The sequence below is a fragment of the Pogona vitticeps genome, chromosome 1, assembly GCF_051106095.1.
Source record: "Pogona vitticeps strain Pit_001003342236 chromosome 1, PviZW2.1, whole genome shotgun sequence".
In the NCBI taxonomy this organism is placed as follows: domain Eukaryota; kingdom Metazoa; phylum Chordata; class Lepidosauria; order Squamata; family Agamidae; genus Pogona; species Pogona vitticeps.
Window position 1 is genome coordinate 34,369,848 of NC_135783.1, and position 23,976 is coordinate 34,393,823.

Genomic DNA, 23,976 nt, shown 5'->3' on the forward strand with positions numbered 1-23,976 from the left:
CTATGCTTTTGAACTCACATTTTTTAAAATACATATCGGTGGTGTTGGAAGAGTAAAAACTCTTTTCTGCTACTCTGTAGCATTGTGTTTCAAGTTTTAAAAAATTATGTTTTCGGAAAATCTGGCAGCCAGACAGGTGGTATAAAAGTCAAATAAATACATACATAAAAGAAATAGGTTATGGCAATGAGAGCTATACATTAGAATGTGTTACAATACCATTTTGGCATGTGGCTGCTACTTTTTAGAATATAGTGTACTGTATTAATATGGACACTTTTAGAAGCATAGGAATAGGATAAAGTTTTTAGGGCATAGGATTAGAGTGGTAATCACATTTACAACTGTTGAACAGATCTGTTTAACATGATAAAAAAGAAGAAAATATATGAAAGTCAATTGGAAAGTTGCAGGACTATTTTCAATATATACATTTTTACAGCAGAAATAGATGTTTTTTTGGAACTCGCTGGCTTTCTCCATAATCCAGCGCATGTTAGCAACTTGGTCTCAAGTTCTTCTGCCCCTTCAAAATCCAGCTTGTACTTCTGGGTGTTCTCGGTCCACATACTGCTGAAGCCTAGGATTTTGAGCATAACCTTGCTAGCGTATGAAATGAGTGCAATTGTATGGTGGTTGGAGCATTCTTTGGCACTGCCCTCTTTGGGATTGGGATGTAGGCTGATCTTTTCCAATCCTCTGGCCACTGCTGAGTTTTCCAAACTTGCTGGCATATTGAGTGTAGCACCTTAACAGTGTCATCTTTTAAGATTTTAAATAGTTCGGTTGGAATGCCATCACCTCCACTGCCCTTGTTTTTAGCCATGCTTTCTAAGGCCCACTTGACTTCACTCTCCAGGATATCTGGCTCAAGGTCAGCAACCACACTATCTGGGTTGTCCAGGATATCCAGATCTTTCTGGTATAATTCCTCTGTGTATTCTTGCCACCTCTTCTTGATGTCTTCTGCTTCTATGAGGTCCCTGCCATTTTTGTCCTTTATCAAGTCCATCTTTGCACAAAATGTTCCTTTAATATCTCCAGTTTTCTTGAACAGATCTCTGGTTTTTCCTTTTCTATTATTTTCCTCTATTTCTTTGCACTGTTCATTTAAGAAGGCCCTCTTGTCTCTTCTTGCTATTCTTGGAAGTCTGCATTCAATTTTCTGTAACTTTCCCTATCTCCCTTGCATTTTGTTTCCCTTTTCTTTGCTATTTGTAAGGCCTCATCCGACAGCCACTTTGCTTTCCTGCAGTTCCTTTTCTTTGGGATGGTTTTTGTTGCTGCCTCCTGTACAACGTTACTAGCCTCCATCCATAGTTCTTCAGGCACTCTGCCCACCAAATCTAGTTCCTTAAATCTGTTCCTCACTTCCACTGTGTATTCATAAGGGATTTGGTTTAGATTATACCTGACTAGCCCAGTGGTTTTTCCTACTTGCTTCAATTTAAGCTTGAATTTTGCTATAAGAAGCTGATGATCAGAGCCACAATCAGCTCCAGGTCTTGTTTTTGCTGACTGTATAGACCTTCTCCATCTTTGGCTGCAGAGAACATAATCAATCTGATTTAGGTGTTGCCCATCTGGTGATGTCCATGTGTAGAGTTGCTTCTTGTGTTATTGGAAAAGAGTGTTTGTGATGACCAGCTTGTTCTCTTGACAAAACTCTATTAGCCTTTGCCCTGCTTCGTTTTGGACTGCAAGGCAAAACTTTCCTGTTGTTCCTTTTATCTCTTGACTCCCTACTTTAGCATTCCAGTCCCCTATAATGAGAAGAACATCTTTCTTTGGTGTCAGTTCTAGAAGGTGTTGTAAATCTTAATAGAATTGGTCAATTTCAGCCTCTTCATCATTCGTGGTTGGTGCATAAACTTGGATTACTGTGATGTTGAAAGAGTCTGCCTTGGATTCAAATTGAAATCATTCTATCATTTTTGAGTTTGTATCCCATTACAGCTTTTCTCACTCTTTTGTTGACTATGAGGGCTACTCCATTTCTTCTACGGGATTCTTGCCCACAATAGTAGATATGATAATCATCTGAATTGAATTCACCCATTCCTGTCCATTTTAGTTCAGACGTCCAGGATGTCAATGTTTATTCCTGCCATCTCCTGTTTGACCACATCCAGCTTACCAGGTTCCAGGTTCCTATACAGTATTTTTCTTTGCAGCATCAGACTTTCTTTTTACTTCCAGGCGCATCCACAGCTGAGCGTCCTTTTGTCTTTGGCTCAACCACTTCATTAGGTCTGGAGCTACTTTTCCTTTTCCTCCGCTCTTCCTTAGTAGCATGTTGGACGCCTTCTGACCTGAGGGACTCATCTTCCAGCATCATATCTTTTAGCCTTTTGTTTCTGTCCATGGAGTTTTCTTGGCAAAGATACTGGAGTGGCTTGCCAGTTCCTACTCCAGGTGGATTGTGTTTAGTCAGAACTCTCCACTATGACCTGTCCATCTTGGGAGTCCCTGCATGGCATAGCCCATAGCTTCTCTGAATTACTTAAGCCCCTTCGCCAGGACAAGGCAGCAATCCATGAAGGGGCCAGCTTGTTCTAGGACTACTCTATTTGGAACTTCGCCCTGCCAGGTGATACCAAAAATGCACAAAGGGTCTAGGACTCAATGCAGTACAGGAGTGTGCTCAGGACACAGGCTCTATAGACCTGGATCTTGGTATATGCCATCAGCTTCTTATTGAGCCATATTCTCTTTGTGAGTCAACATGGTAGCTACTTTGCCAATGTGTTTATCCAGCTTGACATCTGGGTAAGTAGTTTGGGGAGTATTGATCTTGATTTTTAAAATGCAAATCAGTTTTTTCCTGATGGATTTGTCAGGTAGTAACCATTTTGAACAAAACGGCAAATGCTGCTTTCCTATAATCTTAATTTTAGCACTTCTTTACTAAAATGTGTAGTGTGCTGTTCTATAATGAGTAAATGGCTGAAATCAAACAAGACTTTCTAATGGTTTATGGTCATTTTTTAAAAATGTACTTACTTATTTTTAGGACTGCCTGGTGGATGAAGAGGGACGTTTCACAGAAGCTGCTGGTTCTGAGCTTCATAAGAAGCCTGTTCTTGAAGAAGGAAATGAAACCGGTGTGTATCATGTCATCAGTTAACAAATAAATGTATGTATTACCAAGTTCATGTTCTTTAGCCTTGTGGCACAGTGGTTATACTGCAGTACTGCAGTGAAGATTCTGCTCATAACTTGAGTTGAATCCCGGACTCAGGTAGCTGGATCAAGGTTGACTCAACCCTCCATCCTTCTGAGGTCAGTAAACAGTACCCAACTTACTGGGGGGTGGAGAAGCAATGTGTAGCCTGCATAATTTACATTGTAAACAGCCCAGAGAGTATTTTAAGCACTATGGAACAATATACAAGCAGCACACTTTGCTTTTGCTCTAGCAGCAGAAACTGTGGGCTATGCCATTTAGAATTCAAACACAGTTCTTTAATAACATTTTAATATTTTCCACAGTAATTCAGATGCTCAGGGGAGCAAATAAGTTATTAAAAGAAGAGAAGTACACACACAGCTATCCCTATGACTGGAGGACTAAAAAACCAGTAATTGTTCGTGCCAGCAAGCAATGGTTCATTAATACAGCAAGTCTCAAGGCTGCTGCCCAGGTACAAGCTAGACTTCTAATGTGTATGTGTTTCCATGCTTTCTTTTGCTCAGTATATGGAAATGTGATGGTTCATATTAAATGTATCAGATCTAGCAATCATTGCTTTTTGTGCCATGAAGTGGAATGGAGATGCATGATGGCTGTATTAGTCTGTTCAAGCATAACTTGAGTCTTCTAGCATCGTGAAGGCTGGCAGATTCATTTTATCATAAGCATTCATGGATTACAGTCCACTCTCGCAGTCAGACGCACTGGTTAACAGGTGAGTGATGTTCCTTGTGGCCAAGACGTTTCTGCCTTCAACCCCTTTATGAGCAGGACCAATGATGGCAGTTGTTCTTTCCTATATTCCATTTCACTCTGATTCCATCCTCACAGCTGTGTATGCTATACATACACACCTGAGGCCTGACTGTTCCACCTTTTAAGTTCATGAAGAATCTTGTTTATCATATATAAGCTGAACAATAAGGATCAATTTCCTCATATTTTGACTAATTTTTGAGATGCTCACTTTCATGTTGTTTTCAACAATCCAAATTGGTCCCCTTCTTATTTATCTCCTGATACTCCGGAATGGCCCACTGTAGATATTGGCACTGTTGAGAAGTTAATACTACTTTTAAAATCAGGTAAGCCTGTTTGGAAAAGGCAAGGGGAAAGGAGGAAACGAGGATGACCTAACATGAGATGGTTTGACTCAATAAAGGAAGCCATGGCTTTCAGCTTCCAAGACCTGAGCAGGGCTGTTAATGATAAGGCCTGGACATCATTTATTCATAGACTTGTCATAAGTTGTAAGCTATTTGATAGCACATTTCTTTCCTACCTTCATTAATGGGGGAAGGAAGGAAGAAAATGTTATATCTATTAGTGGTCTTCCTTGTTTTCTTTAATGTGTTCCTCTCATATACAGTAGTATCTCTGTTTACAAATTTAATGCGTTCGATGGGACATTACATAATGCGAAGAATTCATAAACCGAAACACGGTTTGTCATAGGAATGGGGTGCTGCTATAAGCCTCCAGCACAATGCATCCTGGGGAAACTTCCTTCATACTGCGGGAAAAAAATGTAAATTGAGGCATTCTTTTCAATGGATTTTCATTCGTAAACCAAAAATTACATTAACTGAGGTGTCCGTAAACTGAGGTACTACTGTATCTCAATCGTAAGAAGAATTCTAAAGATGGCCCATGTAATTTTCAAGCCGTTAGCCAGCTATCTGTAGTAGGGGTGGCTTATGCTAGCATTTCTGGGGAGGAAACAGATTGGCTTCAGAGCATGTTGCCCTGCTCCTTATCACTCCTTGGCCCAACTCATGGACAAACTGTCCTTTGTGTTGAAGGGACTTAAACTCATCACGGCTTTTATCTGTGAATTTTCAATGCTCTGTCCTGTAATCCCCTTTAGAGCAAATTAGAATGCTGCTCTACAGTTAGGAGGCTTGTGTTTTGGAATCAGTCTCTATCTTACAGCACATCCATACAAGTTTGTTGCATTAATCAAGGACATCTCATTAATAAAATTGCTGTTCCTTGAGGTGTTGGACAAGGATGTATTGCTGCTTCCTTATATGGCAGATCTTCCCTCAGTTTTGGAGAAGTTACTGTCTCATTCATGTAATATTTATTTTATTCATTGATTTTTATTTTTATTCATCCTGTTAGTACACAGCATTATTCTGGGCAGTATAAAATTCGACAGGACAAAACAAAACAAATAAAATAATGCAGTCATAAACATAGAATAGCCAGGACAATCAAATTAAATCAGTATTAAGCCACAACAGTGCAGTGTTTCTGAATAAGGCAGGTCAGCACGAGACCTAAACTTCAGGTGAGGCTGCATTTGAAGGCCCTGTAGAAGAGGAGGGTTATCAACAGCCTCTTAAAAATGGGGAGGGGGCAGGTGCAGTTTGATAGTCCAGCAGTGATCTTTATTCTCCTTTAGGATGACAAAGCTATTCTGATTTCTCAGACTGGGTTGGGCCTTAAGAGCCATCTAAGGGAGATTTTATTCAGTACTGCAAGAGTAGTGTTTTAATAATTCATTATACCCAAGCCAAAATATTGGTCTTCCCTAAGTGGAAAGTTGAAATCTCATAGTGTATAGAACATAATGGAATGGAACAAATGGATTCATAGAAATATTTGGCTATATTCCGCCATGTAGCAGAAGGTTATTTTTTCCTGAAGGTTACAGGAAAAATATACCAAAAGAAAAGTGGAACAAAATGTGGGAGTTTTAACGTGAGGGATGGCACATTTGGGTGTTTAAAGCTAAAGACCATTTCCCAGATTCTCTGCAGGTTGCCCATTTTCTTTCTTTAAGAGTTTGCTGAAATGAACTCAGTTTTTTTTAATAATCAAATAATCAGGGCCTCAGGTTTGCTACTGGAAACATTCTCAAACTGGAAGCTGGTTTGAACATTTTGAATGTTTGGCATGGATTTATTCCATTCATTTCTGGATCTGCTGCCGCCTTATTCTTAAATTCTACACCTTGGCTTTCAATATAGTGTTTGATTCTAGTTTGATGAATCATGTCATCTTGGATCATGTCAATGGTACAGAAAGTCTGTCACCCTCTTGTCTGTTATATATGGATCTAAATGATGCTAAATTGTTACCGTTTGTCATGCCAAGAAGAGGATACTTCATTGTATATAGGGAAGCCAGAGACCCAGGGAACTGCAGGAGGATCCATTTGCCCTTGCTCCGTGGGCCAGACAAGCCTCTCATGCAAAAATAAAATGCCCAATGTAGGACGGTTAACTGTTTGTCAGTATATGAGGTGTTTTCTTTGGGAAAGTTTAATGTTCTCCCCTCTAGGTGACAGACAAAATAAAATCCCCATGAATATAAGATACTCCCCTTGCAACAGCATCAAGGTGGAGTCTATTTTGCATGCCCTTTTTTTCTCACATCTTTTATTAAGGGGAAAGATTTAATACATCCTATTATTCAGTCTCTCTGACCACTCTTGTTTGGATTTTTGAATATACTCATACTTACATCTTTTATAGACTTGAATCTTCAGGGTTTCAATGGGTGTTTTATGAAAAGATATAGTAGTTTGTTGTCCGTAAATAAAGATGATGATGACTGCTGGATTTGATATATCCAAGGAAGTAGATTGTAATTCATGAAAGCCCATTCTTAAATAAGTTTAAATAAAAAATTAAGTGCCATATGAATCTTCATTTGTGATGTGAACTTGTGGTAGTAAGAAGAGCATAATATCCAATTACCTGACAGTTCTGGAAGTCTGCTAGGTCCACGTTACTAGATAGGAGAGCATAGTGATATGTATTTTGACAGAGGCATTGGTGTGTTCCCATTCCTGTTTGGCAGAGAACTTCTAATAAGCTAAATCTAATCTTTGGACTCAGAATTCCTGTAGGTATGGTTGCGGGGGGGGGGCACCATCATCTTGTGTCTGCAAAAGCTGAGAATATGGACTGCATTGTTAGATTCATAGCAGCCTTAGAAGGATGCCTATCACATAGCCCCTAATATTTAGTCACTTGGGCACAGAAGGATCTGTATCATCAAACAAACCTGTTATGCTGGTTTTTATATTCTTGTAACATTAGTTTGACAGGAGCTCAGTTTGAGTGGGAAGATCGTTATAAAGCCTCCAGCTTCAATTAACATTTTACCTTTGCCAAGCTCTTGACTTCTGTTTCTTTTTGGATATTTCACAGGAAGCATTAAAAAAAGTGAAATGTGTTCCAGCCACAGGGATGAACAGAATGCTAGATATGCTAGACAGAAGAACATATTGGTGCATATCGCGACAGAGGCATTGGGGTGTTCCAATTCCTGTTTTTTATCATAAGACAACAGGAGAGGCTTTAATAAATAGGTAGGTATCTGATGGACATCTGTTTTGGTTTGCCGACAGTAGTGTGATTTTATGTGCGTGTTGGGGGGAGCTTTTGTGGAACTCTAGGCTGGCAGAGCTACTGTGTTAAAGGTTGCCACATATTTAGATTTCTGCTCTTCTTGTTTCTCTGAGCAGTTCTTTGTGGAATACGACAGGGATAGGGATTTCAATGCCTGTGCTTGCAAATGAGTGTTCATTGTGCTCAATTCAGAAATTTCAGAAAATCTTGCTGTTATGGAGTGCACTTCCTCTGCACTGTGATGTTCATAAAATACATGGCATGGAATGGAGTTAATCCCAGTAAGACCCACATCTTAGATTGAAAAGCAAGTTCACTATACCCTGAGTCATTACATCAATGTGATTATCGTTCTTTGCTTGTCTTTAAATGTGTGTCGGGAAACAGAGTTTGTCTGTGAACTGCTTGTTAACACAAATTATTATGAATGTCCTCATAGCAGTACCTGGTGTTTGCTTGTGATTGCTTAGGATTTGTAGGAGGCGAAAATGCATGATTGACCAGGATGACACTGTTGGGTAAAGAGGAGACAGTATTTCTATTATCTTGCTTTCATTCATGTTTGCTTTCTCTCCCTCTCCCCCCTCTTTTTCTTTGGGAAGAAAAGTCACTGTTGTTCAAAATGGTCAGCTTATTGGGAAGGGAGGGGTGTTGTATCCAGGCCGGATCTCACAGCAGGTGAGGTTGAGGCTACATTCCCTCTACATTTTTTCTCTCCTGCTGTGTGGGATCCTCACTCCATGTGCGCGGGGGTAGGCGGGGATTTGTTTGAAACAGGAAGTAAACAAACTGGCTGCTTGTTCACAACTCAGATGGAACTCTGGGCAAGTGTGCATGTGTACAGCTTAGGGGGAACATTGATTGATTGATTGATTTGATTTGATTTGATTTATTTGATTTATACCCCGCCTATCTGGACCACTGGACCACTCTAGATGGCTTCCAATATAAAATTAAACAATAAAACACAACAAATACATGAATAATACAAAACAACTACAATAAACTAAAAAATAGGAAAAATAATAAGAAGAAAATCAAGAATTGGCTGAAGGGAAGGCCTGAATGAACAACCATGTTTTTAATTGGGTTTTAAAGATGCCCAGCGTAGGGGCCGCGCGAACATTGGGGTGGGGTCCTCTTTGGGCCCGGTCCTTATTCTCCACTGATACAGAGGAGCAAGTGATGTAACTGGAGGTTGTGTAATGGCTTGAAACTAAAGGCTGTGTGTTTAGTCGTTTAGTCGTGTCCGACTCTTCGTGACCCCATGGACCAGAGCACGCCAGGCCCTTCTGTCTTCTACTGCCTCCCGGAGTTGTGTCAGGTTCATGTTGGTTGCTTCGCAGACACTGTCCAGCCATCTCATCCTCGGTCGTCCCCTTCTCCTCTTGCCATCACACCTTCCTAACATCAAGGTTTTTTCCAAGGACTCTTTTCTTCTCATGAGATGGCCAAAGTACTGGAGCCTCAGCTTCAGGATCTGTCCTTCCAGTGAGCACTCAGGGTTGATTTCCTTTAGTATTGATAGGTTTGTTCTCCTTGCAGTCCAGGGGATTCTTAAGAGCCTCCTCCAGCACCACAATTCAAAGGCATCAATTCTTCGGCGGTCTGCTTTCTTTATGGTCCAGCTCTCACTGTACTGTACTGTACATCAAATATCTGGAACCCCTAAAAAATGAGAAAAAGTGCATCACAATTCACGAAGATTATTTTATTTCTATCATACATTCCTTTTATCAGGAGAAGAGAGGAGACCACATTTATCTCAATAGTAACATAGACAAACTTTTCTTTGCATATTTTTTCTTATTTTTATTTGCAAAAGCCAGTCGTCTTTATCCTCCTTTATCATGTTTGTTAATTGTGGGGTAAAACCTGTTCTAGATTTGTCTCTTTTTAATAAGTTAAGTTTAGGCTTCATGTAAAACCTGGATGGTTGAAGTTCTGTTGCCCTCTACAGGTGTATTTTAGTTGCAATCTAATTCTGGTATTAAAAAAGTTATAACGATGGAAGTATTTTGAAACTGTTCACCATGAGCCAGAGAGTTACAGTGGTGCCTCGCTTGACGAGGATAATCCGTTCCAGCAAAATCGCTGTAGAACGAAATTCTCGTCAAGTGAAATGAAAAAGCCCATTGAAATGCATTGAAAACCAGTTCAATGTGTTCCAGTGGGCGAAATACCTCAGCGTCCAGTGAAGATCCTCCATAGGGCGGCCATTTTCTGGTGCCTGCAATGCGAGGAATCCGTCCTAAAACACAGCGGGGAGCCATTTTGAAAGCCCAACGAACAGCTGTTTTGATCATCGTTAAGCGAAAAATTGGTTCCTGAAGCAGGGAACCGATCGTCATTAAGCGAATTTTGCCTATTAAAACACTGTTTTGCGATCACAAAAGTGATTGCAAAAACTTCATCGCTAAGCGATTAACTCATCTAACGAGGTAATCGTCAAGCGAGGCATCACTGTATTTACTTCTCACCATATATACTGTACTCTGTAAATGGGTGGGATGCAAATAAACATACTCCATGCATCATAATTGCATAGGTACATACCAGTGTAACAGAGGGCCTGTGATTGTAGAAATTTCTCCATCAGTCTGGATCCTGCTGGGAAGATCGAAATACCCATTGTATGTCGCTTTCCCCACAAGTTTGTTGGAGTAAAAGACAGTCCCCTGAGCAGTAGAAGTGGAAGGATCGGTAGAAGATACAGTAGTTTTTAAATTTCTTATCTACATTGTGCTTCATTTCTTGATGAGTGTGGTAGACTTTAAAGCAATTTTTCCACTCTGTTGCCAGTGAGCCATGCCAGATGCTCTGCCTTTAATAGTATGTTATTTTCTGGGGCAGTGAAAGCCATGTGTACTGTTGCTGTTTAAATCAGAGATGAGTTATAGAGATTGTGTGTTTCAGGTATAATAATGTAACAGAAAGGGGAAGATTGAGGGGAACAAGGCATGTAGGTTTTAGGTGGGGAAGGCAGAGAATAGGATAGAAATGTAGGAATGCATCTCAGAGATCATCTAGTCCAGTGATTCTTAACCTTTGTTACTCGGATGTTTTTGAACTGCAACTCCTAGAAACCCCAGCCAGCACAGTTGGTGGTGAAGGCTTCTGGGAGTTGTAGTCCAAAACTCCTGAGTAACCCAAGGTTAAGAACCAGTGATCTAGTCCAACCCCATGCCAATGTATGACCCACAGCTGAAGACCAGTGAAAAGCTCCAAAAGGATCTCCAAACGGGGAGAATGGGTGGCAAAATGGCAAATGTGCTTCAGTATAAGAACATGTAAAGTAATGCACATTGGGACAAAAAAATCAGAATTTTAGTTATCAGCTGATGGGTTCTGAGCTGTCTGTGACAGATCAAGTGTCAACCCAGTGTGCGGCAGCAGTGAAAAAAACCAATTCCATGCTTAGGTATCATTAAAAAGGGGATTGAAAATAGAACAGCAAACATTATAATGCCCTTGTACAAAACGTTTGTAAGGCCGCACCTGGTGTATTGTGCACAGTTCTGGTTGCCGTATCTCAAAAAAGACGTAGTGGAACTGGAAAAGGTGCAGTTTAGTGACTGGAATGTTGACTGGGCTGGGGCCCGTCCTTTATGAGGAAAGGCTACAGCGTTTGGGGCTCTTTAGTCTAGAGCAGGGGTCTCCACAAACTTTTCAGCATGAGGACCACATCATATATTTTAAACATTTTTGAGGGCTGAAGGAACACACACACACACACATGTCCACATATGCACGTGCGGGCTGAAGGGAACAGACCTAAGCCTGCTGGCCTGGACCTGCAGCATTTGCCAGGGCAGATAAAAAGGCAAGGCGGGCTGGATGTGGCCCACAGGCTGTAGTTTGGAGATCCCTGGTCTAGAGAAAAGGCCTTATACACCCCTTGTATAAAATGATGCAAGGGGTGGATAAAGTGGATAGAGGGAAGCTCTCTTCCCTCTCACGCAATACCAGAACCAGGGGACATCCTCTCCAATTGAGCGTTGGGAGAGGGAGAACAGAGAAAAGAAAATATTTCTTGACCCAGCATGTTGTTCATCTGTGGGACTCCTTGCCATAGGATGTGGTGATGGCATCTGGCTTACATGCCTTTAAACGGGGATTGGATGGATTCCTGGAGGAAAAGTCCATCACAGGTTACAAGCCATGGTGGGGATGTATAATCTTCAGGTTTAAAAGGAGGGTAGCTCCAAATGCCAGATGCAGGGAAGGGGTGTCAGAAGACAGGTATCTGTTTGTCTTGTGTGCTCCCAGAGGTATCTGGTGGGGCCACTGTGAGAAACAGGAAGTTGGACTAGATGGTCCCTTGGCCTGATCCAGCAGGGCTCATCTTATGTTCTTATGTTAATTCCTGGCTGTTTGTCCTATGTTAGGAACTCTTTCCTAATATTTAGTCAGAAACTTGTTCCTGCTTGTTTAATTCAGGTCCTGCAATCTGGAACAGCAGATAACCAAGTGTGTTCCATCTTTTGTGTGACAACCTTTCAAACAGCTGAAGATGTCTATCAGATAATCTCTCAGCTTTCTCTTCTCAATGCTGGATATATTCCACTATCTCAACCGCTCTTCATGGGGCTTGATTTCCAGGACTTTTTTCATCTCTGTCAAATTCTTCTAGTCAGATTTCAGCTTGTCGCTAACCTCCTTTTTACTGTATTGTTTAGACATGGAAATAGTGCTCCAGTTGACATCTGCACTGTCAAACGATTTATGTAGCCTAGAATTCAGCCTAGGAAAGGGGTGTGAGGGAGTATAATGTGAAGAACAAACAGCAGAGAGATTTCCAAATATACCTATTTGAAGTAAGGGTGGAACTTCCAGAAAGAGGCAAAAGGGATAGAACACATATGGTTGGAAATAAATGCTAATTCAGAGAGCGCTGATTGAGCAAAGAGAAGCTGCGTTTCATGCCGTTTCAAGTGAGAAGACAGGCCTGGATTATAGAACCTCAAAAATACAGTGGTGCCTCGCATAGCGAGGTTAATCCGTTCCAGATTAACCCTCGCTATGTGAAAACATCGCTGAACGGATCAAGAAAACCCATTAAATGATGTTTAATGTGTTCCAAATGGGCCGAAAACTCACCGTTCAGCGATGTTTTCCTATGGCCGGCAGCCATTTTCGCGCCCTCCCCTCGCTTACCAAGGGCGCGAAAATGCTGCGCACGGCCATTTCGGGGCTTCCGGCGGCCATTTTGGCACCGCCAAACAGCTGATCCGCGGGTCACAAAGTGAAAGTTGGTAAGCGAAATGCTTACCGACCTTCGCTATGCGAGTTTCGCCCATTGGGGCCATCGCTTTGCGATCGAAAAAAACCCCTCGCTATGTGGATTCGTCGTTCTACGGTGCACTCGTTAAGCAAGGCACCACTGTATTCCAAGAGATGGGTGAAAGTATATTATGCAGTCTTCATTCTGAATAAGCATAAGAGAGGGTAGTTCTCTGGACCAGAAGTGGTAAACCTGTGCCTCCCTAGCTCCAGTCATCCCTTCCCATTGACACTGGCTGCTGAGTCTGATGGAAATTACAATTCAGCAACCTCTAGAGCAGACCTGGGCAAAGTGTGGCCCTCCAGATGTTGCTGAACTGCAAATCCCAACACTCCTCACTATTGGCTGTGTGGGCTAGGATTGCTGGGAGTTGAAGTTCAGCAATATCTGGAGGGCCACATTTTGCCCAGGTCTGCTCTAGAGCACCACAGAGTCTTTATCCCTGCTCTACATTCTCTCATTTGAGCTGTGTAGGACCTGTTTGGGAATATTTATTAATGGGAGGAGCTCTATGTATGCTTGATAGAATCCTCAAGCATGACTCAGTTCTAATCTCCTGTCTTCCAAGCAAGGCAGGAAGGAGTGCACTAATTTCTAGGGAGGAGGCCTTAACCATCTGGTCATGATTTGGAATACATGGTTTTGACTGGGTGCAAAGAGAGAGTATTTAATTGTTGAAAGGGAAGGTGTTTTTTCCCCATGTGTGTGAAGTTTTGTTTTCTAAAACCTATGTGCAGCATAGTGGTCAGAAAAATTAGGAATCACCTGTAGCCCATGTTTAATTATCCCAGAGTTGTATAATGATCTTGTGGAGGTTTTGTCTTGATGGTTTGCTTGTGTGTGAACTTTCACTGTTCTGATTTTAGACACACCTTGCTGTTTGTCCTCAGATGACGGCCTAAGCTACTCCCTGTGCAAACATTCTGTAACAGACACCGGTGGAGAAATGTGTGTGAGAGAGCGGGGGTGGGCAAGAAGATAGGCTAATAGTAGACCAATGCCTGGCAAGCCGTCTAGAGCCTGGGATTCTTGCCAAGTATGTTGAATTATGTGGCCCTTGAGCTGATAAACGATACATTCTCTTCTCAAGAGGACCTATTCAGGTTCACAGGTCAGAATAGCTGTGTATCTTGATGGCTAAAACTATCCCAAACTATGCACTTTTCCCCTATAAGTAATCAGGGTGGCTAGGAGGTCTAGGGGTTGCAATCCAAAAAAATATCATTTCCAAGCTCCGTGTTATTGCCATTTCCACCTGCTGTCACATGGGGCTTCCTCTGATCACTATAGCAGGTTTTTTAACACTCATTTCTATCACTTCCCCACCTTTTGCAGATTTTATGTGAGTTAAATGTTGAAAAAGAATTGGACAATATTCCTAAATTCACTGAATTAAACAGGTTAGCACTGGTTATAGATAACATCAGACAAAGGAGAGGACAGGCTTGGTGGGTTGTAGCTCAGAGTTGGAGCATATGCTTTTCATGGAAAGTAGCCCTTATGCTAAAAGCCCTGACATGTTCAGTAAACAGAATCATGGGGACACAGGTGAAAAGAAACTCTGCCTGGGATTATGGTCCCTGTATTTTCTAAACAAGCTGAAATGTTCTTTTCTCCCTTCTTTATCATGCTTTCAGTCATGTGTTTAGACCTCATATACTCCAGGAAGTCACTGTATACAATTCTTTACCCCTTCTGAAACTTTCCCTTCTGTCTTGAGATCTCTTTTTTATTATGGCAAGACTGAAAGTCAGTTTAAGGAGTCTTCAGATTCCTGGTGAGTAGTAAAATAGTCTAGATTGAGAATTTACTAACAGTAATTGCATCAGATATTTAGATTGAGGGTTGGGTCCATAATTTACTTCTCGAGGATAGAAGGACTCCTGTCTGCAGATGGCTTTTGATCCAGCAGAACTTTCCCTCTAGTACAATAGTGGAGAGGATGACTTTTGTTGGTTCCTACACCCCCTTCATGCCCAGTTTGCTGTGCGCCCCCAAAAATCTGCTTTGAAGGATTTTGGGACTCTTGAACAGCATGTGTTAGTTCCTTATTCAGAGTTGAACATCAGCAAAAATGGTCCCAGAAATCCCACCCAAACCACACTCACAGAACTCTGAATATGCTGGCAAGAGAAAATGTTGGTTCCAGCTGCAAAATTTTGCTTACAGTTCCATTTTAGGATGGTGCCTATGAAGTATCAGCACAAAATTGCATCTCTCCTCTATTTCATTTCTTTAACTAATTGATTGTCCCGCTAGAAATAGGCTTTGGAGAACATAGATCAGCATTGCAGAACAGCTCCAGTTCTGTTACTAATATCTTAAAAGCAGAACAGATTCAGAATGGCTTTACTTCCTTATTACTTGTTGCTGATACCAGCTACCGTCTTATTCTTTACTGTACCAATGAAGTGAATAGCGAAACTATGATTCAGGCTATAAAACAAGCTTGAAGTTTGGTTTAAAAATGTTTATTTTCTTCCTTATTTACTTTTCTGTACATTTGTTTTAACATGCATTTCTTATGTGTCTCTTGTAGACTAGTGAGGGTACACAGAGTATTGGCCTACGGAAATGACAGGCAGACCTAAAAAGCACAGTCTGTCAAATCATAGGTCATTGCTCTGAACCTCCATTTTGAAGGTGAGTCTTGATCGATCGCTGGTAGCTTCACAGCACCTTATATAGATGGATCTAAAGAACTGTCAATAACAGGTAGCTGGAATGAGTTTGTTTAGCTTTTGTCTTTCTCAGTACATTTCACTCTGTTATGCAGTTGATGTTCTTCAGTCAGTATTCACTCCCCAGTTGGTCAGTGGGCTTCAAAAGTAACAGCATCTCCACTGGAAACATGTTTAGTCCACATGGAGTTGCTGTTACATTTGACAACACTGTTGGAGACATCTTTCTCTAGTCGATCATGTTGTCCGTAAGTGATCTTCTTTTGTCTCATCTAAAATATAAATTATACGTCTGAAAGTTTCCCCTGCAAGTTGAAGTGGAAAAAAGTGGGCTTTGTATCCATGAAATATTTGCTACCTTTTTAGAAATGTTCATCTCTTAAATCCCTCTTAAAGTTCAAAATCAGGAGCATGTAGCTTTCCCCCTCTCCCACTTCTCTTCAGTACTGCGTTGCTCTAAGAATCTGATATGTTACTAGTGCTCCATGCATATAGTATGCAACTAGAGTATGCGGCAGCACAAACCAATAGCTCATTGAATATACTTGAAAAATTCCTGGATTTAGATATGTCCTTCTAGAATGACTCTTTCCTGGTTTGAGGAATGTTGAGTTTAGGGGTGCACACATTTCTGTTAAAAACAAAACTAAAACCAAAAAACATTATCCTTATCACCATAGACAAATGACAATTTGAGGAAATTGTAATTTTGAAATTGAATTACTTTTTAAGGTCTTATACATAATGATAGATAAAACTATTTCATACCATTTTTGTTAATGAAAATGTATAATTTGTAGCTTCTTCATATATGAAAATATGAGTGAATATTCTTGCTTTAGAAAAAGGGAGTGGTTTCCATGGTTTGGTGAGTTTAAAATGTACAAAATCTGAACTGGAAATGGAGTCATTCTATAAGAAAACTCAGCAAGTGAAAATAATAAATTATAAGATATTGAAAACTAGCAGTATATAAACATTTGCTGGTTAATTTACATTTCTTCCACTAGATTCTTCATTCATTTAGTCAAATAAGAAAAATACTTTCTAGTTGATCCAATCTCAGATAATCCATGGTTCTTATTTAAATTGAAATATTTTCTTTCCTAAATCAACTGCTTGTTTAGTACTCCCAACTTGTTGAGGTCCATATGAAATTATCCTTATTCTCCTACGAGCTGGTTGTGGTTATCCTTCCATTCATTAGAAGAAACTTCAGATTGCCTGAGATAATCTTATTCTTAAATCTGTGTAGCTCTCACAATACTAAATATGCCCCATTTCCTGTAAACATATAGTATCTATCTTCTAAAATGGCTTGGAAGGTATGTAATAGAGGTTACCTCGCATTCCTGATTGTATTGAAGACAGGAGCAGTGATCATCAGCAACTGTTCTTTTCAATTGGTGGAAAACATCTCAGTGCTGCCCTGCCTAATTTCCCACTAAATAAGCATTTGACCTAATCAGTATCATGGTTCAAAGTGATTGGTTGGCGTCATGGTAGCGTGAATTGCTGCTGTGAATTTTCATGCGAGAAAACTAGAGAATGACACGTAATGGGAGTTCTACCCGATATGACATACAAAGGCAGGGCAAAGTTTTACAACAGGGTTCTTTTGCTTACATTGTGAATTATGGTTCTGCAACAGAAGCTTGCCATTCGTAGAGTGATAAGTATTATTTGAGGAAGATGTTGAATGTACACTGTAGAGGGAACTTTTGCCTTCATTTTTCAAGATATGGAGTGTGCAGATGAAAATTGGAAAGCACATTTTTGATATTTCTATACATGTTGGCAAAAGCTGCAGGCGTTAGCTTTTGACAGAAAGTAAACATAGATGTTTCCCAGGAAGGATTTTAATGTTATCAAGTAACATATATTCCCTGGAACATTATGCAAAATTAACATTCTATAAAATGGTTTCAGCGAAGTTATTAATCTGTTGATTACAAAAACAGCAAGTTCCTAATAATTTTGATGAATAAGTAAATCAGAACAGGTTTGTTGGTTTAACTTTTTTTTTTAAAAAACTGAGGTTTTTGCAATAAATGTAGGTTTGATTGCAGAAGGTTTGACAGGATGTTTTGCCATCCAGGAATTACTACTTTAAAGTTACTGTCTAGTCTATACAGTTGCAAAATCTGAATATGCAACAGCAAAATGTCCAAGACATAGAAGCAAGGGGGACGAATGAAAAGACAAGATTCTTAAGGATGTCTGTATTCAGGTAAAATGTATGTGTTTATTTATTTAACATATTTATATACAGTGGTGCCTCACACAATGATGTTAATTGGTTCCAAAAAAATCAACGTTGTGTGAAACATTGTTCTGTGAAACACCATTTCCCATAGGAATGCATTGAAAACCAGTTAATCCGTTCCAATTGGAACAGATTGCCATCGCTGAGTGAAAATCCCCATAGGAAACATCGCTGTGTGAAACAGTGTTTCCTTCATTGGAATGTATTGAAGCCGACTCAATACATTTCAATGGCTTTGCGAAGTCCTTTTTCGCTCCTGTAAAAGTGTCTTACAATGTTTGGAAGCTGTTTTAAATGATTGCAATGGTTAGCCCACCTCCTGAAACCTATGCCAACTGATTTTGGTGTTGTTCTGACACTTCGTTAATTTATGATGATTTTTTGTTTTCTCCATTGGAAACCATTAGACAGACCATCCAATGGTTTCCAATGGAGAAAATTCAAAAAAATCATCATAAATTAACGAAGTGTCAGAACAACACCAAAATCAGTTTGCGTAGGTTTCAGGAGGTGGGCTAACCATTGCAAGCATTTAAAACGGCTTCCAAACATTGTAAGACACTTTTACAGGAGCGAAAAGGGAGATCGTTGTGTGAAAATCCCCCATAGGAAACATCGCTGTGTGAGGCGGCAAATTTAACAGAAAAAGGCATCGTTGTGTGAATTCATCGTTGTGTGAGGCACCCGTTGTGCGAGGCACCACTGTACTACCTTTCTCCTTGGATGCAAGGTGGCTTACAGTATTAAAAGAAACAAAGATAAAAGCTAAGATGATAAATTATTACAATATTAAAAAAGAATTAAACAAATAAAGTTTACCAATAAGAGCAATATTAAAAGCACAAGTAAAATAACAGAATACAATAATCCCTTTAAAAATCCCCTTGCTCAGTCAGTGGTTTAAAAGAAAGCCTATGTGAAGAGAAAGGTCTTTCCGTGCTTGCGGAAGAACCACAAAAATGGGCCCAACCTGTGGGAGGGAGTTCCAGAGTCTGGGAGCAGCAACAGAGAATTGTCCCCACCAAACATCAAATGTTTCATAAAAAACCCAATTTCTGATCCACGAAAAGGTGCCTGTCCATCTTCTGTTTATCATTTTATCATTTGATATGTTTCCGTTTCTTACCTAGAAGCTGTTCTAATCTCTCCCAACAAATCACTGTCTAGAAGCTTGCTTATATGAAGATTGTTTGTTGAACTATAATCATCATCATCATCATCACCATCATTATGTGCCATCTAGTTAATTCTGACTTACGGCAACTCTTTTCAGGGTCCAACCTGTGTAGTCTTGGGCAAGCTCCACAGACCCAAGATGCCTCCAGAGGAAGGGAATGGTGAATCACTACTCAGTACTCTACGTAGAAAATTCTGAAAAGAGTCAACATAAGTCAGAATTTACTTGATAGCACACAGTTATTATACACATTTTAATATAAGTTAAAGACACAGTTGCAGCTAGCTGTTAACTCCTGAGCAATTTGCAGAGTGGAATATCTAAAAATCTAATCATGCCAAGTATTGCTATATTGTTATTGGCCTTTGGATTTCTCAGAACATGTGATATTTGCTGTGATATAATACAGCTTCCTTATCACTTACCAGCCTTTTTATTTTCTTAGCTAAAGACAGATGAATAGATGGCAATGTTCTATAGAAGGCAGAGATCCATAGACAGCTCTTTTTGCAATAATTGGACAATGGCAAATTGTGATAATAGAAGTAGGCAAAAAAATAATGAGGCTTAAACAAAAACATTCTTTTTCAAATGTTTTTATGGAAGCAGAAACAGTAGATTTATGTGAAAACCCAAGTTTCATTTACTCAGCTGTTGAGGTTCATGACTTTTAAAAAACATTTTACAATTGTAAGGCAAGGAGAGGAATCACAAGATTAGTTTTCAGAAGAATCCTCTAGTTTTCTATATATTTATTTGCATGGGAGAGTGAAAATAAAATCAAACTTAGATGGGTGTGCATAAACTCTTGTGGTATTTTTATTCTAAATATTGTGTTATTTGAAAGACTATAATGCTGCTTCCTTTTAGTGAGGGTATGTGCAGTATCTGCTGGCTATCTCCATGTATGCTTATTAAAACTTCTAGAAGCAAGCATGGGATCTTTGTGATTGCTAGCTATAGACAATGTCATGGGTGCTGGTCTTGCTATAATAGCTGTCAATGAAAGCCATTTTTGCACAATATTCCTTTATAGTCTGATGACAGTGGGGATACATATTAACACTATCGTGTTTGTAGAAGAGCATGTTGTAATAGGTTGTGTCAGTAGCAAACAATTTTAAGAGTAGAGTTGTAGCATTTCTCTGAACAATATAATATGTGTCATGTTGTATTTTTAGAGAATCTTCAAAAACGTTGTTTTAAAAATACAAATGCAGGAGCAGGCGATACCTTTAATCAACCATTAAGAATATAAACAAAAAAAACACACAAAAAAGAAACAGCCAACTTTCAGTGATAATTCATCATCTTCAAGGCTGTGAAAATCATTAGTATGTACGGTTAAATGGCTACTGTGATGGTAAGAATGTGTACTTAGCAGTCACATAGCAATTAAAAGTTCAGTGTGATAGCATTTTTATTCTTCTCATTGAGCCTGAAGTCACCTGATGAGTTTCATGGTTGAGTAGAGATTCTGAATTTGTTTCTCTCCAGTCCTGTCTTTCCTATCCTGTCTGCTATTCCTCTTCAAGCAGGTGTCCTGATATATTGCTGGAGTGGGTATGTGGCTTTAGTCTGTAAAGTAGAAAGACTAAACAAACACAGATGGAGCATAGCCAGAAAAGTTCATGTCATGTTAAATATCAAGCATTATGAGATTTAGAAACTTTCTGGCTGATGGACAAAATCCCTGCGGGCAGTGTAAAGACATAATTTGCCGTTTCTTTTATTGGTACTTTTATTGACTTTCTAACATTATCCATGGTCATGAATACCATTTTAATGTAAGTACAATTTCCATAGCTTTGCTTCCAATCCAAAATATTTCCCAGTTGCAGCACTTTTTGAAAAATGTATAGCAGTAATCTAATGGTCCCTTTCTATTGTTTTTGTCACAGAAAAAGCATTGAGAATGTTATTAAAGTGGTGGAGCAGCACGGCAGTGATGCCTGGTGGACTCTTCCCATTGAACAGCTTCTTCCCAGTGAAGCATTGGCAAAGGTAATTCAAGGCAGTCCCATTTGTGAGCACCTGTTCTTTGTAGGAAATTTGTGTAGGAAATGGCTAAAGTTTTCCACTACGGAGCAGGATCCAGATGAGTTCAGAGGTCTGGCAGATCAGGGATATGTCAGATCCTACCTTTAGTGGTGCTCCAAAGAGTAGGTAAAGATAATCCAGAACTAGGTTGTCGTACCGGGCTGTGCTAGCTACTGGTTCTTATGAAAGACATTGTCTAAAATCCTGTTGCATTGCTATGGCCTAACCTTTAGAGGCAGCTTGCCTCAGGTTAAGAAATCTCTGTAGGTACTATACGTTGCATACTTAGTCATGTTCCTGAGTGTGCAACCGCCAATGTTTGTGGAATTCTTTGACTTAAAGCAGTTCACCTCCCATAGTTGCACCTTTTGTGTAATAGTGCAACAAGATTTCAGCCAGTGTCTGATACACTATGTTGCATACAGTGACTGAAATCCCATTGCTTAGCACAGTAAGTTGCAATTAGGCCCATTGAATCAGTGGGGATTTGGTGAGTCAGCTACTCTGTAAGTTCCATTGATTCAGTGGGTTTACTGTAGTTGGAACTTACTATGCTGAGCAATAGGATTTCAGCCAATGTGGGATTGTCAAATTGGGCAAATGTAACCATGAAAGTGGTATTCCCCTGCCCCATGGAGTACAGTGTGCTCCATTTCTGCATGAGTGGAAATGAATACTGAGGTGGAGATACCAAAAGAGATTAGCATGGAAAAAATGTTGGTGTACAGAAAGAAAAGAGAAAGCCCTAGGATGGTGGATGGAACAAATGAGTTTCTGACACAGGTTTATATGTACACGTGTACATGCATATGTTTGGGTGCATGTCATAATTGGCAGATGCGTGTGCATTAACTTCCCAACTGAGTATATTGTTTCATGTATCCAATGCATTAGATTGTAGTTCATGGACGTTTATATAGTAATAGATGGGTTAGACTTTCAGGTGGGACAGTAGTCCATTGTAGTCCATGATGTAGATGCTGATTCTCATTGTATTGTTTAAATTTTATTTCCATCTTTCAGATTCTAATAACACACCAGTGATTTGATTTGAAAATGTGTCATTTTATCAAGTTTGTTTTTTTTCTTTTTGTAAACCTCTTCTGGGCCATTAACAAAAATTTGAAATAAATTAACACGCTTATTCCCTCGTTCCATGAGCATTAAATTAAAAAGGGCTATGCTGTAACAGATCTTCCTGAGTTTACATACATAGAAGATACAAATGTGACTGGAATGAAAGCCTGTTTGAGTGACCTATAGCACCCTACTTCATTTTCCTCTCTGTCTGTTTCTGAATCAGGCTGATAATGATAGTGTCCAGGATTACGTAACAGGCCAGGACATCTTGGATATCTGGTTCGACAGTGGAACATCCTGGGCTCATGTTTTGGAAGGTAAGGGATCCTTGACTCTTCAATGCTTTGTGTAGTGCATTGGGCTGAAGATACTACAGCCAGTAAGTTTAAATTTACAGTAAGCACTAGTCACCTTTTATGCAATGCAGTTGCTTTTTTTTAATTACAAGCTTGGAGGTTCTGTCTCAAGTACAGTGCTAAGTTTTGTATGCTAGACATGCCTTTTATTTCAGGTATCAAGGCAGTCTTTGTATTTTAAGTGAAGATCAGTAGCCTGCAAACAGTGGCTTTGTAGGCTTCTTGTGGCTAAATGCAAAGATGTCCATCTAAAATATAATGGGAGTAGTTTTGTTCCGCTGTTTATGCCTTCAGAATGATGGAGAAAAGCTGCAGTGTTAGTGAAGTTGAAATCACAGTCTTTGGTGATTAAGTGCATTTGAACTTTAAACCAGGAATACACAAATATCTGATAACAGTCTTGTCAAACTGTAAAACATACTCACCCAGAGAATTCCTAGCAACCCCAGGAAGCAATAGCATAATCAGCAAACAGTGAGTTTATCTAAGGGTTCTTTGCACTTTGTCTTGAACCTCTCAGTTAAATGATAGTGTATTTGCACAGCTTATTTGCACTTGGAGAACCCTTACCCCAGGTGTTGGTGGTCTAGTCTTCCTTCTTTGCATGTATTTTTGGGAGTGGACCCAGATGACCAGAAGTCATGTGGTAGCTACTTCAAAGCTCCACCCCCAAGATTTGTGGCCATAAAAGGAGGTGGTTCCTTGTTGTCTGACCATGTGACTGTCATCAACCAAGCCTGCAACCCTCTTCCAATTCCTGAAAGTTCTCAGATTTAGAAGAATTCCACTTCCGTGCTGGTTGAATCCCTTTTCACAAATAGAGCACAGTGGTAAAGAGAGGTCAGCTTTCATTTAAAAACTAATTGAGTTAAGAAACAGGGACTTTCATATATCCTTTTAATTATCAGTTCTATGTCTAACATATCTTAGATGATTCTGTTTCAAGTCCCCACATGCTCACCATGCCTGAGGCGTATAACAAGGGAGCAAGAGTACAAGAAGTTGATCCATGTCATGAAACCAGTCCTGGCATTCCACTAGAAGTGAGTCTTTTATAAAGCTAGGGAGTCTTAATTGTTCATTCAAAAACAAGCCACATGAAAATATTTTCCATTGCGGCACGGATGGCTCACAAACATGTATTCTCAGTACTATGGAGAGGGCAGCTAAACTAAGAGGAAAGAAAGGAGCTGCGGGATCAGGACCTCAATGATCCTCTTGTCCCCGCAAAACAAAGCGTGTCACCATTGTGATCCTGTGAGTCTGGCTCCGTTGCGATTCTGGTGACTCGCTGAAATGTGCATTGGTGATTTCAGTGTGGACCAGGTTGCCACTTCACCCCTTGTCCTCTTCAGCTGTCCTGCATTTGGCGACTGTCTACATTTTATTGTTGGCCAGAATGTTCTGTTTTTAGGAATACTGCACTTTCTATGCCTTGTGCAGAATTTCCTGCATATTTCCACCAAGCTTGTGCCTGCAGAGAAACCGCCATAGAGGCACTGGATGTAGCAGCACTTGAACTGGCCTGTCCTCCT

The 23,976-nt window shown here is 40.0% G+C and overlaps 1 protein-coding gene across 1 annotated transcript in view; it reads left to right on the forward strand.

Moving 5' to 3' along the window:
* Positions 1 to 23,976, forward strand: part of IARS2 (isoleucyl-tRNA synthetase 2, mitochondrial) — a 49,455-nt gene that overhangs the window by 10,190 nt on the left and 15,289 nt on the right. The window contains exons 10-14 of the mRNA XM_072990464.2: positions 3,014 to 3,104; positions 3,493 to 3,644; positions 7,357 to 7,517; positions 20,867 to 20,969; positions 22,309 to 22,402. Coding sequence (XP_072846565.2) covers positions 3,014 to 3,104; positions 3,493 to 3,644; positions 7,357 to 7,517; positions 20,867 to 20,969; positions 22,309 to 22,402 — 601 coding nt within the window. The remainder of the gene's footprint in view (positions 1 to 3,013; positions 3,105 to 3,492; positions 3,645 to 7,356; positions 7,518 to 20,866; positions 20,970 to 22,308; positions 22,403 to 23,976) is intronic.